Source organism: Sciurus carolinensis, chromosome 2 (genome assembly GCF_902686445.1).
Source record: "Sciurus carolinensis chromosome 2, mSciCar1.2, whole genome shotgun sequence".
In the NCBI taxonomy this organism is placed as follows: Eukaryota; Metazoa; Chordata; class Mammalia; order Rodentia; family Sciuridae; genus Sciurus; species Sciurus carolinensis.
The window spans coordinates 126,722,219-126,743,312 of NC_062214.1; the positions used below are offsets into that span (position 1 = coordinate 126,722,219).

At 47.8% G+C, this 21,094-nt stretch overlaps 1 protein-coding gene across 4 annotated transcripts; it reads right to left on the reverse strand.

Annotated features, from left to right (window-relative positions):
* Positions 1-1,103: 1,103 nt before the first annotated feature.
* Positions 1,104-7,608, reverse strand: Rabggta (Rab geranylgeranyltransferase subunit alpha). Of its 4 annotated transcripts, none has more exons than XM_047539973.1 (17): positions 7,505-7,608; positions 7,135-7,190; positions 6,858-6,968; positions 6,379-6,503; positions 6,001-6,188; positions 5,562-5,765; positions 5,152-5,235; positions 4,983-5,065; positions 4,790-4,891; positions 4,580-4,685; positions 4,435-4,486; positions 4,185-4,273; positions 3,961-4,049; positions 3,780-3,869; positions 2,711-2,824; positions 2,364-2,451; positions 1,104-1,721 (listed from the first exon to the last, which is right to left on the reverse strand). In XM_047539973.1, exons 2-17 carry the CDS (start codon positions 7,135-7,137, stop codon positions 1,573-1,575), a joined length of 1,677 nt encoding a protein of 558 aa, XP_047395929.1. In that variant the 5' UTR covers positions 7,138-7,190; positions 7,505-7,608; the 3' UTR covers positions 1,104-1,572. The 4 variants fall into 4 exon arrangements, 3 of the variants coding, with proteins under 3 accessions (XP_047395929.1, XP_047395927.1, XP_047395928.1); XM_047539971.1 differs by having other exon boundaries at positions 1,105-1,721; positions 3,753-3,869; XM_047539972.1 differs by lacking the exon at positions 7,505-7,608 and having other exon boundaries at positions 1,105-1,721; positions 3,753-3,869; positions 7,135-7,477.
* Positions 7,609-21,094: the final 13,486 nt, after the last annotated feature.

Here is a 21,094-nt window from a genome sequence, read left to right on the forward strand (position 1 = left end):
CCCAGCAGCCAGGAGTCCCTTCTCTTCAACCCACTGGTGTTCCAGCTCTGCCTATGGGCCAGTGAACTGAAGATAAGGAAAACAGGATTGCCAAAAAAGACAAGGAAACCGACTTGAGGAGAGGCTGTTGATGTACCAGGAAAGGAGGACTGGGGACAGAGAGGCTCCAGCTGGCAGGGAGTCCTCTATATCCACACTGACTTTCTTGTCCAACAGCAAGCTCCAACACCTGGCAGGGATCTGTAGCACCTTCCAATACTCAGCACACACACTGGTGGAAATAAAATTTCCAGGCAGTGTGAGGCAGGTCAGCCAAAGGGCTTCATTGTGGGGCTGTTTGAATACCGCTTAGGGTATAGGAAGGGGTGCGGCCCTGTGTGACTTGATGTGTGTGAGCACATGTGGGCCCAGGTAGATCCCAGAGAACCAGGAAAATGCCTTTGTCACACTCTCCCTTGTTTCAATCAATCTTTCTCTTTCCCCACCCAGCCAGGTTTGACTGGGTGCCCTAACCCAGAGCTGCTCCCCCTCTCCTCCCTCTTGGAGGCCTGGTGCCTCAGGGCTTTCAAAGTCTGGACAAGGTGTGGGGGACAGGAAGAGGGAAACCACAGGAGCAACCCAACCATTTTGTGTACTTTTTTTCATTTAAAACTGATAAAGAAAACCAGGTTAGTAGATGACTTTGGCTCCAGCACCTCAGAGCTCAGCAACTTTGGGCAAGTCTTAACAGCAGTTTCCTCATTAGTACAAATGGGCATAATCACCTCATCCCTGAGAATTTGTGAGGGATCAAATGGGATCAAGTATTTCTAAAGGTTTTTCAACTGTGGAACACTGTTCATGGGGACTTGATACTATTGCTACAATAGGGTGGAGAAAGGGAATGCTGACTTGCTCTTCCTGGAACATGGAACACTGGAGACTTCTCAGTTGAGGTGAATGAGAACCACGGCAGAGAGGGCATCTGAAAGGGACAGGTGTTGTGGGAGAAACTTTTATGATCTCTTCCAGACAGAGACTTTTTTTGGTAGCAGGGACTGGATTCAGGGATGCTTACCACTGAGCCACATCCCCATCCCTTTTTAAAATATTTTATTTAGATACAGAGTCTCTCCAAGTTGCTTACGGCCTCACTAAGTTGTTGAGGCTGGTTTTGAACTCGCGATCCTCCTGCCTCAGCCTCCCAAGCCACTGAGAATACAGGTGTGTGCCACTATGCCCAGCCAGTTAGAGAGATTTACAGCTGTTTTGTAGTTCTCCCAGTTCCTATCCTATTCTGGAACCTAGGCCCTGCCTAGCCTCCAAACCAGAAGACAAGCATAAATGCAGCCCTGTTTTCTGTGCCAGACACTGGTTTTGTTCTCTGTGACAGGGAACAGCAGGGTGTAGAGCATTAAATGAAGGTAGACACACCCCAAGTCTCTTCCTTTTCTTTTCCCAAAATATGTGGCAGTGGTAATGCTGGTAGTGGCATAGAGGCAGCAGTGACAGCAGCTTGGCAGCCTGAGGGGGCCTCTCCGTTCTTTATTCAGTCCCAATAAGTTAAAGGTCAAGGGTGTAGGGCAGGGTCTCTTAGGTGAGGATGCTGCTAACTGAAGGCAGCAGTTCGGCCAGGTGCTCCAAGATGTTCCCTTCTTGGCACAGTGGGTTGCCCTGCAGGTTGAGGAGGACCAGCCTAGGGCAGGAGGCAAGAGATTGGAGTGCTGCAGGCTGCTGGAGGCCTTGGGTGGAGAGTCAAGGAAAGTTCGGCGGGTTTCCCCAGATCTGTCTACTACTGGGCACCCTTGAGAGCCAGTGACTGCTGCTTGGAAGTATGTTTCATAGGCATCTCCGATGCTTCCCCGGAGGGAGTAAGGCTCAATGCAGGGACTGCAAACACCTGCCCACAGTGGCTGGGCAGGAAGCATATGAAGCAGGCTTGGGGTGGTACCAGAGCAGTGGTAGAGACTGGCAAAGTAGAAAACTAACCTGATGCAAAGAGGCATTCACTATTCAGCAATGACCAAGGGCTGCCAAGTGGAAATATTGGTCAAATGTTGCTCTAACTTCCAATTTTTAAAAGAGGAATCAGTTTTAGATTTTTAAAAATATGCAATTTCTTGATTTTTATAATACTATATGGTCCCCGGGAACCACCTTCAGGTTGCCCGTTTGTGAACTCTGGCTTGAGGAAGTCACTTACCCTCCGCAACACTCCACTGGTGCAAGTTAATGATAGCTCCAGACAGCCCCAGGCTATTGTCTCCCTTCAGCTCACATCGCCAGAGCCCCTATCTCCCGCCCTGTCTCAGGATGGTACCCTGTCTATGTCTGCGGTCTATCCTGCCACAGTGTGCCCCTCAAGGGAGCCAAAAGAAGGATACGGTTGTTGCACAGTAATAGTTCCTGTAGCCGGGGCAGGTTGGTGATGCCATCCAGGGACTCTATGGCGTTATCATTTGCCTGCAGCACCTGGGGGAGCAGGGAGGCACAAGACTGAGTGAGCAGCTGTCAGCCTGGGGCTGGAACAAGCAACACAAGAGCCAGGGTGATCAGCTTACAGTACATGGAAGGATTCATAGGGTCAGGCTGGGTGATGGATGGGGGAGGGCAACTGGTCACCTGTAGGGACTGGGAGGTCCTGGACATCTCTGTAGGATGGGCAGACTTCTGAGTTGGAGTAATGGAAAAAGGATTGCCCAGGATAGCAAGGGAAGAATGAATGTTTTACCTCAAGGCAGCGCAGAGCAGCCAGGGCAGGGGGCAGGGCTCGGAGACGATTATGTGATAGGTCAAGATGGGTGACCAAGAGCAGCTGTTCCAGATGGCAGAGAACTGTCAGATCCTAGGGGTATGAGGGGGATGAGATACCCAGCTTGTTCCAGATGGCAGAGAACCGTCAGATCCTAGGGGTATGAGGGGGATGAGATACCCAGCAAGATCTGGGGGAGGGTCCTCAGCTCCTTGCCCTCTGTGCCTTACACAGGTCTCTGGGGAAGTTGCTGAGGAGAGGATGGTAGCAGGTGGGAAGCTTGCCCTGTAGCCTGTGGCAGCACATGCTACGTGTCAGGGACATGGAATGGACCATGAACACTAAGGGTGGGGTGGCCGGTGGGAATGAATGGAGGAGGCAGTCTAAAGTATGGAAGGTGGGGCTATTGGCTGTGGCTCAGGGGTACAGTGCAAGCCTAGCATGTGTGAGGCACTGGGTTTGATCCTCAGCACTGCATTAAAATAAATAAATAAAGGTATTGTGTCTGTCTATAACTAAAAATAAAGTATGGAAGGGAAAGAGGATAGTGGGGAGCTGCCAGGGTGAATGCTAAGTCAGCAGAGGGACTTGCCAAGAGGGGAGATGGATTTCTGGGTATGATAGGAAGACTCATTGGTAAGGACTAGAAACAGGAAAAGTGGAGCCTGGAAATCTCTACTAACTATTTGAACTTTTATCTTCTGGGGTTTGCTTCAGGGTGAGAAGCATGGGATACATGGCAGCGTGGGTCAAGGGTCACTCTGGAGGCAGAATGATATGACCAGCCTGGTGGAAGGAGCAGCATGAGGCCCTGGTAACTCAGGATTTGAAACTGGGGGACATGAAGAAAATGGGCCAAGTGACAGAAAGCACAGCCTTGAGGAACAGATTAGAAGGATGATGGACTCAGTCTGGGTAGGGAAGATATATCCAGGAAGGCACCTGAGACTAACAGCAAAACCAGGATATGGTGAGGCCAGCGGGCAAGGGCCTAGCAGAAGGCACACACAGCAGCCCATACCTTGTGAGCCAGGTGCAGCACACGCACCTCAGCATACTCCATCTTGAGCACACTATTCTCCAGCAAGAACTTGCTGCGTAGGTCGTCCAGGTAGGCTGCCCGCATAGGGTCTACGGCCTGGTAGAGATAGGGCAGGCAGGTATGTAATTCAGCTGCTATCCTCCTGCCTACTGGGCTTCCCTGGCCAGTTCCCACAGGCCCAACTTGCCTTGAGGGTCTGGAAGTACTGCAGCGTCTCCTTCTCATATAAGAGGGGGTCCAGTGCCCGCATCAACAGAATGATGGTAAGCAGGCACCCTGAGGAGAGATCAGAGAAACAGAGGAGTTCTTCTGGATCCTCCTCTGTTCCCATTCTCTTGAGACCTTTCCTGCTTTCCCTGGGCTTCCTTAGATGGGTTCTGGGGGATTAGGCTCTCAGGGAATGTGCCTCACATTTATTCTCAGGCTCCAGCTCCTGTAGCTCCTTACAGGATTCCAGCTCAGATTGTAGCACCGTGGACTTCTCCACCGACAGCTCACACCTGAGGGTGGGCAGGGTGGGGAAGGGATGATACTCATAGTCCCGGGATACTGGTCATCCCCAGCATTGAGTCTGACATCTCCCTCAGGCCTAAGACTTCTGCCCCAACTTCCAGATACCCAGAGCCCAGAGCCCCTCTCCTGTCTGTGTTCAAGTCATCACCTGAACAGTTGCTCGTCAGTGGCTGAGTCCCGGCACCAGCCTTCTTGGCGGCCTGCAGGAAAGGGGAGTTAGTAGGAGAGGACACCCATGAGAGTAGAGGAGGGATGAAGGCTGCTGAAAAGGTCAGGGCTGCAGGCTGCATTACCTTTTAAAAGCACACACTCCTTCTGAGCATCGCCTGCTGTCCAAATAACACGAAATGTATGTTGGGGCAACTGATCATTGAGGGAGGCAGTGGGCAGGTCACAGAGCTGGGAGCACTGGGTCAAGGAAATGCCCTAGCCTCACCACTTTTCAGACTATCCCACCCATCCATCTCCAAGCCCTCATTTCTTCCCCACCAATCCTGGGATACCCAGACATGGCTGGGTCGGTTCCTGCCATCTGGGGTCCTCCACTCCACAATCAGGGGTGACTCATCAACCATGAGTAGCAAGGTCTCTGTACTGGAGCCCACCTGGCACAAGGGACAAAAAAAGACCCATCAGCCCCAATGGCATCAGGCTCATAATCCCATGATACTCTCCAGCAATAGTCACAGAACTCACTAGGAGGGGCCTAGAGAAGGACACAGTCAGGCAGGCCTCGTCTCGGCTCACATGCAGGCAGTGTACGGCATCCTGGGGGTCAGCTGGAGAGAGAAAGCCTCAGGTCTCTGTAAATTTTCTTGCATTCCTTCCAAGTCCCAAACACCCAGTCTCTTCCCCCATTGCTCACCTCGGCCCAGAAGCCAGCGGTGGTAGAACCAAGCACTCTGGTCATTGGGGTCAGTGAAGAAGGCATTCTGTACCAGCTCCAGCTCTGTGGGGTCAGGGAGGCATGGGGCTGTGCTGAGTACGCTGGTGGGCTCCTGGCCACTCCTCAACCAACACTCATCTTGAAGCACCTCCAGCCCTCAGTCTCACATATGCCCTGGCCATGCAGGGGGCTTCATATGTCAGTTTTATTTTCTCCATTGGACACCTGAACTCCTTGCAGCCAGGGATTGAGTCTTATGTACCCCCAAAGGCATGAAGTAGGTGCTCAATAAACCAAGTTTATTGAGGTTCAGGAAAGGGCCAGACAGGTATCAGGTCTGGAAGGGTAGTGCTGCAGAATACTCGCCAGAATCCCCAGGTCTTGCTTACCTTTGAGCAACACATCTTCAGGGAGGCGTCCTTGTGGGCCAGAGTCTGGCTGGGGGTGCAGCTGGGGCAAGAGGCAAGAGCGGTAATGCCAGGAGGAGTAGTTGGAGAAATTTCGGGTGATGAGGCTGTCAGTGAAGGCGAGCTCCTCTGCAGGGGGCACAGCGGCCTGTGCAGCCACAAATCGCCGATAATCCCAGCAGTGAACTGGAGCAGGGAGGAGGTGACAGCATATCTCAGAAGCAGGGTAAAGAGGACTTATCTCACTGATACCCCCAGGTTCCCTCAGAGACTCCTAGAAACACCTTGATGGATTCCATAGAGGATGCATTTGATTCCATCATCCTTTTCACCATCAGCAAAATCCCAACCCACTAAGGGCCTTACTGAGGCCCTAATACCAGGATATGAGGGTTGTGGGAACATAATCTTTGGCACGTACAGTTCCGTTCATCAACTTCAAGAAAGCGGGCACATAATTCCAGTTCCCGGGCCCAGTTGGGCTCAGGCAGGCGTCCCAGCAGCCAGCAGCGGTGGTGCCAGGTGCCATAGGATTTAGGGTTCACACGCAGGCAGCTCTCCAGGAAGCCAAGTTCTGCCTTCACCAGAGCAGCCAACTCCTCAGGAGACCTGCATGCAGAGCAAAAGGGGAATCAGGGCCTTCCAACACCCAACCTCAGTTCAACCCTCACTTTCTGCATCCAGTCCCCTCTCCCCATCTCTAAACCCACCACTGCCCCGTTCCTCCTCCACCCTTGGACTCAGGCAGGGCAGGGGCAGGATTAGGGAAATCTTCCTGGGACCCTGAGCCCTGACGCACTTCTGGGTCTCCAGTTGTTGAAACACTTCTCGTCGACAATTCCAGAGGGTGGCAAAATCAGGGTTGGCTCCCAGAATCTGGCTTGTCAATTCCAGCACTGACTCATCTAGCTCTCCAGCCTGGCGCTGAGAAGACACGTTTCAGGGTCAGAGATTCTCCAACCACAGGGCTAAATGACATAAACTTATAACTACAAAATATTCTGTACTATACAACACGTACTATGCAAAAGGCTTTCCAGGTATTCTGTCATTTAATCTACACACTTATTCTTATGCAGTGGGTGCAATTATTAGCTCCACCTTGCAGATGAGCAAACTGTGGCCCAAAGAGATTCAGCAAACTTGCCCAAGGTCACACAGTAAGTGATAGAACCTAGATTTGGATCCAAGTAGTTTGGCTCTACTCAAGGCCCAGATCTTGGCCTCTTGATATGCTAAGGGGCGTCCTGGACTCGGGGCTATCTCTGAGAACCCCACCTTCTGGAAGACAGCTTGGGTAGCTGACTGGTAGAGTTTCAGCTTCTGCTCCCTCTCTAGCCTTTTGGCCTCCGCCTGCTCTTCTGACGTCTTCACCTTCAGGCGCCCGTGCTACAGGGATGGGAAGGTTGGAAGAATGCAGGTTGCCTTGCAGGAGTAGACCTACAGATCCCCCTAATGTAGAGTCCAAAGTTCCTATGGGGCAAAGGAGGCAGAGCCACACGGGGCGAGGGTGTGGGCATGAGGAGCTGAGGGGCTGGGCTCAGGGTTCTCTCACCATGGTGCCGGCTCAGCGTTCAGGACAGGGGAGGGGTCCAGTGGTAGCACCGAAGTCTGGGGAAAGAGGTGTCAATCACGGGGCCCCGCCCCTAATAGCTCCGCCCTCAGGTGTCCGCCGGAAGCGGCACGCGGGATTGGGTAGCGACCCTCGCAGTGGAAAGGGGTCCTAGACAAGCACTGTGCATCCAGGAGGATCTCGCTAGGACTAGGGTCTCCACCCGCGCAGCCCTACCCGCAGCCCGATCTGCCGAGGCCGCAGCCCAAGTCGCGGCACCTGAGCAGTAGGGACGACTACGCGCCGGGGAGACTGCTGCTGCCCGCCCGCCCCACGGCTCCCAGGCACCCCCGCCCGCCGCGGGCGGACCCACCTGCGCTGGGAGGAGACGCTGGAGACCAGGAGCTGCAGCGCCCGCCACCGAGCCGGTACTCTGGCTAGAGCGGCGTTACTCCCCAGCTCACTGAGGCGCAGCGCCCTCTGCAGGCCCGGGTGGGTAGCCAGGGCAGAGACAGCCAGATCGTGAGGCGCGTGCGCGGGGCTCGGCGCGGGAGGTCAAAAAACGCCAACTTCCTTTGAGCACCCTAGTGTGTAAGAGTGCGCACGCGCGGCCATAGCGTACGTGTGAAATGAGCTGGGGCGGCTGTTCCAGTTGGCGACTCAAAATTAAATCTAGTTGAAGAGGTTTCTCTAACAACCTGAAACCCACACCCTTACAGCTCCACTGACCGTAATTATTCTGGCCACACTGGCCACCTCCCTGTTGTCAAATCTAACGGATGGATTTCTTGCCCTTATCTTCCCTGACCTTTGACTGACACCACTCACTGCCTTCTTTATGCCTGACGCCCCTTTCCTGGCTTCTCCTGCACTTTTGCCTCGCTTAGTTCACTTTTCCTAAATATTGGCGATATCCGTGTCCTATTGCTTACTGTTTTCACTGCACACGTTGTTCCAGCATTAACACATTCAAGTCTTGTTCAACGAGGGATAAAGTTCCAAATTCCCAGAGCTCTGTCCTTGGCCCACAGATCTTCTGACCCTACACTTTCTCTGCGTGACTTCATCAACTCTCATGGTTTTAATTACTGCCTGTTAGGTGATGACATCCAAATTTTTATCTTCAGCACAGATGTCTTCTGAACTTTAATAATTAAATATATATGTATACTTTATATATATTATATGTATACATTATACGTATTTATGTATACATAAATATTCAAAAGCCTATTGCATATCACCTGGGTGCCACAGAGGTATCTTAAACTCCAAAAGTCAAAAGATACCATCGTCACCCATCTATCCTGTCAAAATATTGGCCTCATGTTTCCTATTGTAAACAATAATACTATTTCCTCTCCACTTGTTAATCTCTCTTAAATACTTTTTCCATTCCTGCTGGCAGTAGAACTGTTGGAAGTCTTTGTTGTTCACCATCTCCACCCTGTACCCTCTATCATCAGTTCATCCTCTGTGCTACTGGAACATTTCTTTTTAAAATGAATATTCAATGTCACATTTCTGTTTAAAAGCCTTCAGTGGCTCTTGACAGAATTTTCTTTTTTCTTTCTATTTTTTTTTTTTTTTTTTTTTTGGTACCAGAGATTGAACTGAGGGGCACTTAATTACTGAGCCACATCCCCAGCCCTTTTTAATATTTTATTTAGAGACAGGGTCTCACTGAGTTGCTTAAGGCCTCGCTAAGTTGCTGAGGTTGACTTTGAACTCACATTCCTCCTGCCTCAGTGCTGGTTCTGGACAGAATTTGAATCTTCCAGCACATGGGGCCTTTTGGCACTTAGTCCCCTACCCTTCCACCCCATGTCCTACCTGTTTTAGTGAACTTTTGCATTCCTGACTGAACCTGACTATTCCTGACAAGAACAACTTAGAGAAGGTAAAGTTTATTTGGGGCACATGGTTTCAGAGGTCTCAGTCCATAGATGATTGACTTCATTGCTCAGGGCCCAAGATGAGGCAGCACATCATGGGGGAAAGGCCCAGAGGAGGAAAGCTGCTCAGCTCATGGAGGGGCCAGGAAGCAGAGGGAGGGTGGGAGCCACAGAGAAGATGCACCCTTCCAGGGCACATCCCCACTGACCCAACTCCTGGAGCCATTCCTCACCTGCCTACAGTTACCTCTCAGTCAGTCCATTCAAACCAGTGTGGACTGATTAGGTTACAAGCTTTCATAATCCAATCATTTCACCTCTGAACATTCCTTTATTAACACAGCTTTTGGTGGACACCTCATATCCAAACCATAACACTGTCCCTGTTAAAATCATTAGCTTATCAAACCTCTTGCAGTTTTCCAAATATGTTAATCTGTTTCCTCTTCTTCCCTGTCACTACTCCTTGCCCTGGTATTGGGGTTGGAACCTGGGGTGCTCTACCCCTGAGCTACACCCCAGCCTTTTAACTTTTCTTTTGAGATAGGGTCTTGCTAAGTTGCTGAGTCTGGCCTCAAACTTGTGATCCTTTTGCTTCAGCTTCCCAGATCTCTGAGATTACAGGCAGAGGCCACTGTTCCCTGGGGTTCCCCACAAGACTCTTCTTCCATACCTTTCTTTTGTCAAGCAACTACTGTTCATCTTTAAAAAACAAGTGTGACCTCAGGAAATTCGAAATACCCCAGTCTTATTTCATCATTATTATTTTATTCATAGTACATAAATGGGGTACAGCTTTCATTTATCTGGTTGTACATGAACGAAGTAGAGTCATACTGTTTGTGTGATCATACATATACATAGGGTAATGATGTTTGTCTCACTCCATTATCTTTCCCACACCCTCCCCAACCCTCATTTCCCTCTACACAATCCAGCCTTCCTTCATTCTTCCCTTACCTCTCCCCCCTGCCAGTCTGATTTGATAGACTTTTATGTGCTGTCAAAATGCTTCTTTCCTTTTCCTAGTACAGGTTTTGGATTATGCACCAGTATCTCCAATCAGATTGATAGTTCTTGGAGAACAAGAACGATACTTTTTGGTCTAGTCTTTCTCATATCTGGCCTCAGTTCTTTTTTTTTTTTTTTTTTTAAATACCAGGGATTAAACCCAGGGGCACTTAACCATTGAGCCACATCCCCAGCCCTTTTTATTTTTTATTTTGAGACAGAGTGTCACTAAGTGACTGAGGCTGGCCTCGAACTTACAATCCTCCTGCTCAGCCTTCCAAATCTCTGAGATCACAGGCATATATCACCAGACACAGCAATCGTTTCATACCTATAAGACAGTTTGCTCATTTATTATTAAAAATGAAGTGCAATGACTGGAAATTGGCTCCATAAATTCAAGAAACAATAATAAGTCATATCCTGTGAATTGTTTCTTTCTTTTTTTTTTTTTACTGGAGATTAAACCCAAGGGCACTTTACCATTGAGTTACATCCCCAGCCCTTCTTGTTTTATTTATTTATTTATTTATTTTATTTTATTTTGAGGCTGGTCTTGCTAAGTTGCCTAGGGCCTTGCAAAGTTACTGAGGCTGTCTTTGAACTTGTGATCCTCCTGCCTCACACTCCTGAGCTGCTGAGATTACCTCACCGTGCCTGGCTGACCTCAGTTCTTAATTGTTTCTTGGTATTTATTTAGATGAACAAAATACCACATCGTGAAGGCTAGCTTGGCTGGGCCTAACAATGTGTGTGCTTGGCATTTAAGGATCAGGAGGACATCCATGTGGCCTCAACCAATGCAGCAGGGTTTCCTGATGGAATCTTCATGAGGTTTAAAAGGGCAGTGAGTGTGTATGTGTGTGTGAATTTTTTTTTCAAACAGGGTCTTGCTATGTTGTCCAGGGTGGCCATGAACTCCTGGGCTTGTTATCCTCCTGCGTCAGTCTTCTAAGTAGTTTGGATACAGGCATGCACCACAGCATCCAACTCTGGGATACTTTTGTGAAAAGTATGTGACCATGTGGTGGGTGTTTATTTCTAATTTACTCTGAATAGAAGTTTAGCTTTAAATCTTTATATATCTTACATACCTCTCTCAGGCCCTGGAAATATATGTAAAGTGTCCAGTGTAAATTTTGTCCTTTCCTAAAACCTGTAACAAGTTAAAGAGGAAAAGAGACAGTTTCCCTGGCTCGATGTACTTACAGTCCTAGTGAGGAAGGACTTACTCAACTTAGTTATCCTTGTGCCAGGCACCATGATGGGAGCTTTGTGATGGGAGCTGGGTGTGTTCGCACATATGGGACACATGCAGGAGGCAGCAGCAGAGTGGTTAAGAACGTGGACCCTAGAGCTGACTGCCTGGTTGTAAATCCTAGCTTGTGAGTACTAGCTGTGTGACTTAGATGGCAAATATTCAACCTGTCTTGAGTTTCCTCTGTCTCAATTTCTTCAGCAGTGTCAAGGGAAGATATTACTTAACTGCTTGAGTTGAAATTAAGATTAAATAAACAATCTTTAGAAAGTACTTAGAATAATAACTGTATTGAGTAACAGGCTCAGTAAATAGTAATAGTAACTATTATTATTATTTCTAATCTTCATAACAAACATGCAAGGAAACTGAGGTTCAGAAAGATTCAGTAACTTGTAGAGGGCCACCCATGTATTAAGCAGCCAAATGGGACCTGTGCCTTGTCTAGTTCAGTCCTCCCACTTCATCACCTGTTTTGAATTTTATCTACCACCTGTTCTTACTTCCTGCTGTATATACATTCATAGGTACAATGTGCGTGGAACACAGATACCCACAGGTGCAGGTTTGCCAGGTACTGTGTTACATCATAGTCACTAAGGAAGGAGAAAAGGGGGTGGACAAAGACTGAGGTAAGCATGAAATGTTTCTTGGTGATTAGCAATCTTGAAACTGGAGAGGTTGAGTCAGGTAGGCTTAAGAGAGGAAGTGAGTCTCATGAAAAAAATTTGAATTCAAAAGGTAGGGCCTAGGTTTGGAAAGAGGGCAGGAAGGGCTTTCAGGCATGTAATATGAAGTGAAGGTAGGGGAGAGAAATCCAAATAGACTTAACTGGCTGGCAGAGAGATGCTGAGCCAGGTGCCTTTGGAGATAAGAAGAGTGGAATTAATGACAAGACTCTTGCTTGAAGGCAAAAGGAGCTGCCAGGAGTTATATTTGGCCTCTTCTGTGAGATAAGTGGGAATCACGCAGGTATCTGAGGGCTACAATCTGAATTATTTGGAGGAAGGGATTTTATTGTACTCTGTGTAGAGACAGGAACAAACTATGATTTTCAACAAGCCCCAGACTGCTTGTTTAATGCATTCACTATGAATGTGAAGCAGCTATCACTTTCCATATCCCACAGTAAGGAAACAATGTATGCAATAGTTTCACAGAGGTTACATAGCTTGCCCAAAGTCGCATGGCTGGGAGGAAACAGCCAGAATTCAAACCCCTGGGTATTCACTGCATAGGTGGGAGCAGCCATTGCCAAAGGCCCAAACTTGAGATTTTTAAGCCCTGGAACCCTGGTGTTTCTTCACATCTGCCATTCTTTTCTCTCCTTCTGCCTCCAACATGCACACACACACACACCACCTCTGACCCTGAGCCGTCAGAGGCCAGAGATGGTTGGTAGGGAGGAAAGGGACAATGAGCCCTAGGTCAAATCCCAGTCAAAGTGGGTTAGCAGGCATGGCATGTAGGCAGCAGGAATAAGTAGGAGGCGGATACTGATGCTACCACTGGGCCCTGTGATGCTGTGGCATTATGTGTATTCATTCAGTCACTTGATTTTTAGCATCATAGTTAGGTGTCACAGTGTGCTGGGTGCCATAGATGCAGTAGCAGACCAAAAAAATACCATCTCCTTCCTGGAGCTTATGGTTTACTGCAGCATTGTCCTATTTTTTTTCTTTTTTCTTTTATGTTATACATGACAGTAGAGTATATTTTAACATATATACATGGAGTATGACTTTCCATTCTTGTGGCTGTACATGATGTGGAGTTACATTGGTCATGTATTCATATATGAACATAGGAAAGTTATATCTGATTCATTCTACCTCTTTCCTATTCCCATCCCCACTCCTTCATTCCTCTTTGTCTAATCCAATGAATTTCTGTTCTTCCCTTCCCCACTTATTGTGTACTAGTATCCGCATATCAGAGAGAACATTTAGCCTTTAATCTTCTGGAATTGGCTTATTTCACTTAACATGATAGTCTCCATTTAACAGCAAATGCCATAATTTCATTCTTCTTTATAACTGAGTAATATTCTATTGTGTATATGGATCACATTTTCTTTATCTATTTATCTTTTGAAGGGACCTAGGTTGGTTCCATAGCTTAGCTTTTGTGAATTGTGCTGCTGTGAACATTGGTGGCTGCATCACTGTAGTATGCCAATTTTAAGTTCTTTGGGTATATACAGAGGAGTGGGATAACTGGGTCAAATGGTGGTTCCATTCCAAGTTTTCTGAGGAATCTCCACACTGCTTTCCAGGGTTGTTTTACCAATTTGCAGTCCCACTAGCAATGTATGAATGAACCTTTTCCCCACATGCTTGCCAACATTTGTTGTTACTTGTATTCTTGATAATCGCCATTCTGACTGGGGTGAGATGGAATCTCCGTGTAGTTTTGATTTGCATTTCTCTAATTACTAGAAATGTTGAACATTTTTTATCATTTGTTGACTGATCCTATTCAATAGAACTTTTTCTGACAATTGAAAAAAATGTTCATATCTGTATGATTCAATATAATTGCCACTAGCTTCATGTAGCTTTGAGATCATGAAAAGTGGCTCATGCAACTGAGGAATTGAATTTTTAATTTTGTTTAATTTTAATTAATTTAAATTCAAAGATCCACCTGGGGCTCATGGCAGGAATTGGACAGGTCTCATCGGTGAGTTATTCCATCTGGAATAGGACAGAAGGAACCCCTTGCCTGAACTCAGGTTGAATTATAAGGCCCTTGTTCTAGATCTAGTGATATGCATTGGTTTACAGTTTTCTTTTAAACTTCAGATGCTTATTTTATTCTTCCCTTAAAACTTATCAATGAAGAATAACATACATATATACTAAAAATGCACAAATCATAAACATACAGTTCTGTTCCTCCTATTTTAAAATTCTCCTAATGACAGGGGTGGGTAAGAGGTTAGTGTGGAACTGAAAACAGTGTGGAGGTGAATGTGGGGAAGGGGCTAGAAAATCATGTCCTCATGGATATTTAGGACTAGGAATCAGAGCCAAGTCCTTGTGACCTGGAGAGGTGGGTGTGCATTGAGGACAGGGAGAGATTAGGACTATTCCTGTTTTTTTTTTTTTGGTACTGAGGATTGAATCCAGGGGCCCTTTACCACTGAGGTACATCCCCAGCCCCTGTTTATTTATTTAGTGGTGCTGGGAATCAAACCCAAGGCCTTCCACATACTAGGCAAGTGTTCTACTGCTGAGGCACATCCTCAACCACTTATTTTTTTATTTTGAAGCAGGGTCTTGCTACCTTGCTTAGGGCCTAACTAAATTGCTGAGAGTAGCTTAAATTTGAATCCTCTTGCCTCAGGCTTCCAAGTTGCTGGGATTACAGGCGAGTGCACCACACCTGGCAAAAAGGACTATTTCTGAGAACTCAGGCAGGATTGGGTAGCAGGTGGGACCAAGATGTGGGGACAAAGGCATCTCTGAGTTAGGTTGGAAAGCTGAGAGACTTGAGGATCTGTGGTTTCCACAGAGGTCTTAGAATGTGGTAGGGGGAGAAAGGGTTGTGTGAGAAGAGAAAAACCTACTTTTAACATGTTCAGTTTGATGTGTCAATGTCCTAAGGCAGCAAGAAATACTTGCCTGTAGAGAGAGGCTGAGAGGTCAGGGCAGAAGAGGTTGGTGTGGGTGTTAGGCATGCACAGGTAGTAATTACCCACCCCCCAGGCAGGGAATGGGCGGGGGGGGGGGTATACACACAGCTTTGGTAGAGTCCTTGCAAGGGCAGGGCTGAGGGTGCAGGCAGAGCAGTCTCAATGGGGGAGCAAAGGGAGAAGTGCACAGTGAAGTGAGGAAGACAGTTGCTATGTTCCCAAAGCCATTATTAAAGAGAAAGAGTAATGACTACCTGCTCCACAGCCATTATTACAAGAAACTGACACTGCCCAAGGCCACATGCTCAGAGGTAGTAGTGCCTGGCGCCCAGGCTGTCAGATTCCAGAACACACCGTCTTTTCTTTTCTTTTTTCCGTACCAGGGATTGAACTCAGGGGCACCACTGAGCCACATCTCCAGCCCTATTTTGTATTTTATTTAGAGACAGGGTCTCACTGAGTTGCTTAGCATCTCGCTTTGCTGCGGCTGGCTTTGAATTCACAATCCTCCTGCCTCAGCCTCCTGAGCCGCTGGGATTATAAGCGTGCGCCACCACACCCAGCCAGAACACACCGTCTTCCTCACATTCCTCACATTCTTAACAGTCTGGCCTTGCACACTGCACTCTGCCAGAGCTGGCCAAGGCAGGGAGTGTAGGAGGAAGTGAGGATGGAAGCTCAGGAGGCTGACGTGCTGGAGGACCACATCCCACCTCCCACCTCCTAGGAGAAGGACTCAACAAGGGGTGGGAAGTCTGGTCTGATGTAGCTCAGCAGGTTTCAAGGGATTGGAGTTTAGATAAGACATTTGGATGAAGGGGAACCCTGGGGACTTGATAAATCAAATGTTGTGAAGTCTGACACTCAGCACAAATCATGTTAATGGAAATGAGAGGGAAATATCTGCTGGGCAGTGCTCACCTATAATTCCAGCTACAGGCTGAGACAGAAGGATCATGAATTCAAGGCCAGCCTTGGCAACTTAGCAAGATTCTTTCTCAAAATAAAAAGGTAAATGCATCTGGGAAGGTACCTAAGTGGTAGAGAACCCTGGGTCCAATTCTCAGTACTGAAAAGAAAAAAAGGTGTGTGGGATAGGTCTGAGCCAGGCACTTACACATAGAAATGAGGGCAGAGTTGAAGCTTGCCCCCAGCACAGGGGAGGAAGTGCCCACTTCTTATCTCTTGCAACAGGGATCTTCCTCTACCCCTGGCTTCCTGATTCTTCCTCTGTAACCCTGACCACCACAGAGCAGGACATCAGAGGGGAGGACTTAATGAATCTCTAGCAGCCCAGTACTCAGTGACATAAAGCCACATACACATTGGCAGTGGAAACAGGGTTAGAAATCAGATTTCTGAATGATAATCCCAGTGCTTTTCTAACCCATCAGCTTTATTGGGATATGTTTAGCACAGGTTGGTGAACTGTTGGTGGGATGATAGTTATAACTGGTAGGAGGTCTATCCCCAAATAATATTAATCAATGTGTCTTTGTCAACCTGGAGGGAGGTCCCTGGTTGTAGTATTTTTCCAGTGACACATTGAATGACAGGTGCCATTCTTATAATTGAAGATCGTCAGTGCGTGGTGGGAGAAATACAGGTTTATGGGATCTGGCCAGATTTTGGGGACAGATTTGACCAGATGGTATTGAACAGGAATAGAATCAGATTCTTTGCTCCCCATCATCTGCACAAGAGTAAGTGTTTGGGAGGTGGAATAACACCAATGTGTAAAGAAAGAGAGATCGTGGCTGGCACAGGGTTGGTAAGAGTAGACCCTATTATTTGCTTGCCAAAAGCACTAACTTGGTTGAGCTGCACAGAGACTTTTTAGAACCGAGAATGTCAGGGTCTTAGGTTCCAAACCCAGTGACAGTCAGACCCTGTTGGGAGTGTGTGGCCCATTTTGAGGAAGGAGAAATCAGGATGGTGAGGAGAGCCCAAAAGGAAGACAGGGAGATGCTGAACTGGAAGAGAAGACTCAAGGGTCAGGTGATAATAGTCTTCAAACTCCTGGAACAGAAAATACACTGATTCTGTATATCTTGAAAGAAAATACAAAGACAAGTAAATGGATATAGGCTCATTATGGAGGACTTTCTAATAATTAAGGCCACCCAAATGTGGGATGGACCTTAATGAGTGGTAGTGAGCTCACCATCAGGGGAAGCAATCATGCAAGTGTCAATCACTTTGTGAGAATGTAGTAGAGGACATTCAAGGATCAGTCTTCCTACCTTGAAGTTCTACAAGCTTCTTGATCTCTGGGATGTACCAGGGAACTAGAGTGTCTCAGAGTCCAAGAAAATGCTCCATACTGTCTATTTCCCTAGGGTCCTGGGGTTCCTTGGGCACTTGGAGTATTTATGTCCTCCCTGTACCCCAATTCCTTCTGAATCAGGCTGGGAAAATTCCTCACTAGCCAGTGGTACTACTCTGCACACTTCCTGACTGAGGAACGAGAGGGAAAAGGCTGGCCAGTGAGAGGGGAGGGAAGGGCCCCAGGGCTGGACCTAAAAAAACAGGAGGGCCACAGAGGGAAAGTCCCCATGATAGGACATTCTATTTCACCCAGGGTGCAGTGGGTGCTGACTCAGACTGGTAACTCTGGGGAAAGAGATGAAGGAAAAGCAACGAGGAAATGGGACTGAAAAGCTGGAAAAACTTCTTGAGCCAGAACTAGAGCCTCTGTTGCAGGAGCCAGGCACTGCATGGTGGTTGGTGAAGATGAGATATTGGCTTAAAATTTCCCAGAGCACTGGTGGGACTGGGACTGTGGCCAAGAAGCCTGCTACTTGGGCCACTGCACAATTCAAGGGGGTGCCATAACACTCAGTTTAGGGTGTCTACAATGTTAGTGCCAGGAAGCAGAAGCACTGAAGTTCTGTGCCCAGTGAGAAACAGGACGGAGAACCTAATCCTTGAGGGAGTCCCATTCACCCATTCCACAATAATGAGTGAGTGCCCCTTCCTTGGACCTACAGGAGGCACAGAGGCTATGGCAGTGAGCCAAACACAGACTCAGTATTTGGCCTCACAGAGCTTCCGGCCCAGAGCAGGGCTGTCCAATAGAAATTTCTGGATGACAGAAATAATCAGATAAGCAAATGTGATCTCAGAGAGGTGTTTTGTGCTGGGTGAGCATCTAACTGGTAGGTAGGACAGGCTTCCTAGAGGAAGTAAGCCCAGGGCCGTGCTACAGGTGAGGAGGAGCCCTGGATTGGGGCTCTGTGGCAATTCTCTTCTGTACCTCTCAGCACAAGTCCTGTGGTACCTGTATTCTAGCTCTACTTGGGGTACAGTATTATCCACTTTCACCCCTGCTATGAACCACCCAGGGAGCCTCACTTGACTGCATTTACCTTCACTAGAAAGGTGCCTGTGCCATGTTTGCTGCTCCATATAAACATTTATGTAATTCAGTCAGTTAATCATCAAATGACAATGGCTAGGCACCAGCACCGCTCCATATACAGCAGTGACCAAGATAGATAAGCTTCCTGCTCTCAGAGAGCTTATATTCTAGTTGGGGAGACCAAACCCTGTAGACGTCAACACGGTTGACGATAATTTCATAAGCACTCTGGGGAAAATTAAGCCATGTATTGAGACAGAACTGGTGGCAGTGGTGGTTGCTGAGAAAGAATGAATGAAGGAATGATGAGCCATGGAGGCCAGAGCAAGACAGGCTGCACCCCACTGGACTGGGGTGAGGAATAGGAGTAGGAGGTGGGGATCTCAGATCCCAGGGCAGGAAGCATGGGTTAGGTGAATCAGGCAGGGGTGGACATACTCTGATCCTCAGAGCCAGCCTTGGGGCACAGAAGGGAGTGGATAGGGAGTGGTGCAGATGCTCAGAATTTGGTGTAAAGGAGATTGCCTGGAATTGCTGACAGGAGCAACGCTGTGCTCCCAATCATGACTCAGGCTTGACCTCTGCTTCTGGCAAATGACACAGGTGGAGGAGGATAGGAAGGATCTGCTTGTTCAAAAGGAATCATGACTCCTATAACTGACAGCCCTGTAAGGAGGTTCTCTCCAAGCCCCAACCCCCTCAGCAAGGGTATTAAGGCTGAGGTGTAGCATGTGGGACCCAGGCCAAAGACTAATGGATACTAGAAGTTACTGAATCTTCAGAGGATTAGTCCTCAGGCAAAGATGCTTCCACAGGCTGCCCAGCGCACCAGCCCTCAGGGAGGGAAGGTGGAGCCCTCACCAGTGGGTCCCACTGGGCCTGTGAGCTCAACCACAGTCCGGTGGCTTGGCACTGTTCAGTTCTATGCTACAGGGGTCAAAGGTTCTGTGTTTGGGGAAGGTGACCACAGCATAGTGGGGGATAAAGGGTCCAAGACCAAGACCTGGCCTGGGGTGGGGGTTCTTATTCTTATCTAGGGAATGGAGGACACATAGCTCTAATACTAGTCAAGGCTCAAGTGAATGTCATAGAAAGAGATTCCCCAGAAAAGGGTAAAAGCAAGGGTACAAGGAACCAGGAGAAGCTTCTAGAAGCTTGAGATGGGCCCTGTGGGATGAATCTGGCAGATAGAAATGGGGAGGGGCCTGGGAAGGAGGAATGAGTGGCACTGCAGAGATCAAAACAACTCAAACAAATGTGCAGAGGAAAGGAAGTGTGGTTGGATTCAGGCAATGGCAGGGCTGAATTGGCTGGCAAATCCTCAGACTGAGTAAACTTTGGAAACTTTCACCAATTCTGCCCTTCCCCAACACTCCCTCTGCAGAAAATAAAAGGTCCTCCAAAACCACAACCAAAGAAGAGTCAAAACAGCAGAGCCAGCTGGCACAAGGGGGAAGTGTTTGTGCATATTTAGTTGAATCCAGACTCTTCTGTTGTAAGGCCCTGCAATTCTGGACATGTTTCCCAACTTTTCTTAATTTACCCAAAGTTGGGACAAGTTACTTTACTTCTCTTTAATAGATGAGCCTCAGTTTCCTTATGTATTTAAAACTTCTTAATTCTGCCGGGCACAGTGGCATACACCTATAATCCCAGCAGCTCAGGAGGCTGAGGTAGGGGGTGCAAATTCAAAGCCAGCCTCAGCAATGGCGAGGCACTGAGCAACTTAGTGAGACCCTGTCTCTAAATAAAATACAAAATAAGACTGGGGATGTGCCAATGGTTGAGTGCCTGAGTTTAATCCCCAGTAATCATCCCCCTGCCCCCTGCAAAAAAAGTACTTACTTCATAGGGTAGATGGAAAGATTAAGATCTAGGTGAGTGTTTTGGTCATTGCAGGCCCTTAATAAACATAAGTTCTCTCAGCCCCTACAATATCAGGCACCTCTGGCTGCTCTGCCATGTTAAAGTCACAGTGAGGTCAACTCCATGTTGCTAGTGCTCCCTCTTGAACAAGCCCTTCTAGGAATAATCAGGATGTTTAGGCCATGTCTGTTCTGGCTGAGGAGTGGGGAGCTAAGACCTTCTCACTTGATGGAGCATGCATCTTGTTTTGGTACTTGCTAACAGAAATTGCACAAAGCTGCCCTCACTTCTTCTTTCGCAGCATTCCTCACAGACTTCTCCAAGGACCTAAGGAAGAGTCTTCTTTCTAGTGATTCCCATTATCGAGTTAAGCACAGACTACTTCCAGTTCCTCTCCACTCCTCACCCTCAGGTACAGGCAGTCCTGTGATTGGATCCCTCTACTGCATTCCAAACTAAGCCTGTTCCTGGGCCCTGACTGGAACAACTCTTCATCCCACAGAGGATAGTGGAGAGTGGCATCACACTGAAAACTGAAGACCTCTTGGTACAAGACAGCTCTGTCCAAACACTGCACTAAGAGACTTGACCAGACTCTAGCATGACTTCTAGCAGCATAAGGCCATGTCCCTAGGATGTCAGTAGCCTCTTATGCCACCAAAAGTGCTTGCTTGAGAAAGCTCAATGCTGCTGGGGAAATTTCCTGTGTGTTCTAGGCTGCACCTGATGCTTGACCCCTGACCTTTCCTTTCTTCCTTAGATATCTGCCAAAATGGGCTTACCATTTCTTCTCTCTCTCTCTCTCTCTCTCTCTCTCTCTCTCTCTCTCTCTCTCTCTCTCTCTTTTTTTCCCTAGCAGCAATGGGGTTAAACCCAGGGATGCTCTATCACTGGGCTTTATACTCAACCCTTTTTTTTTTTTTTTTTTTGGGTGC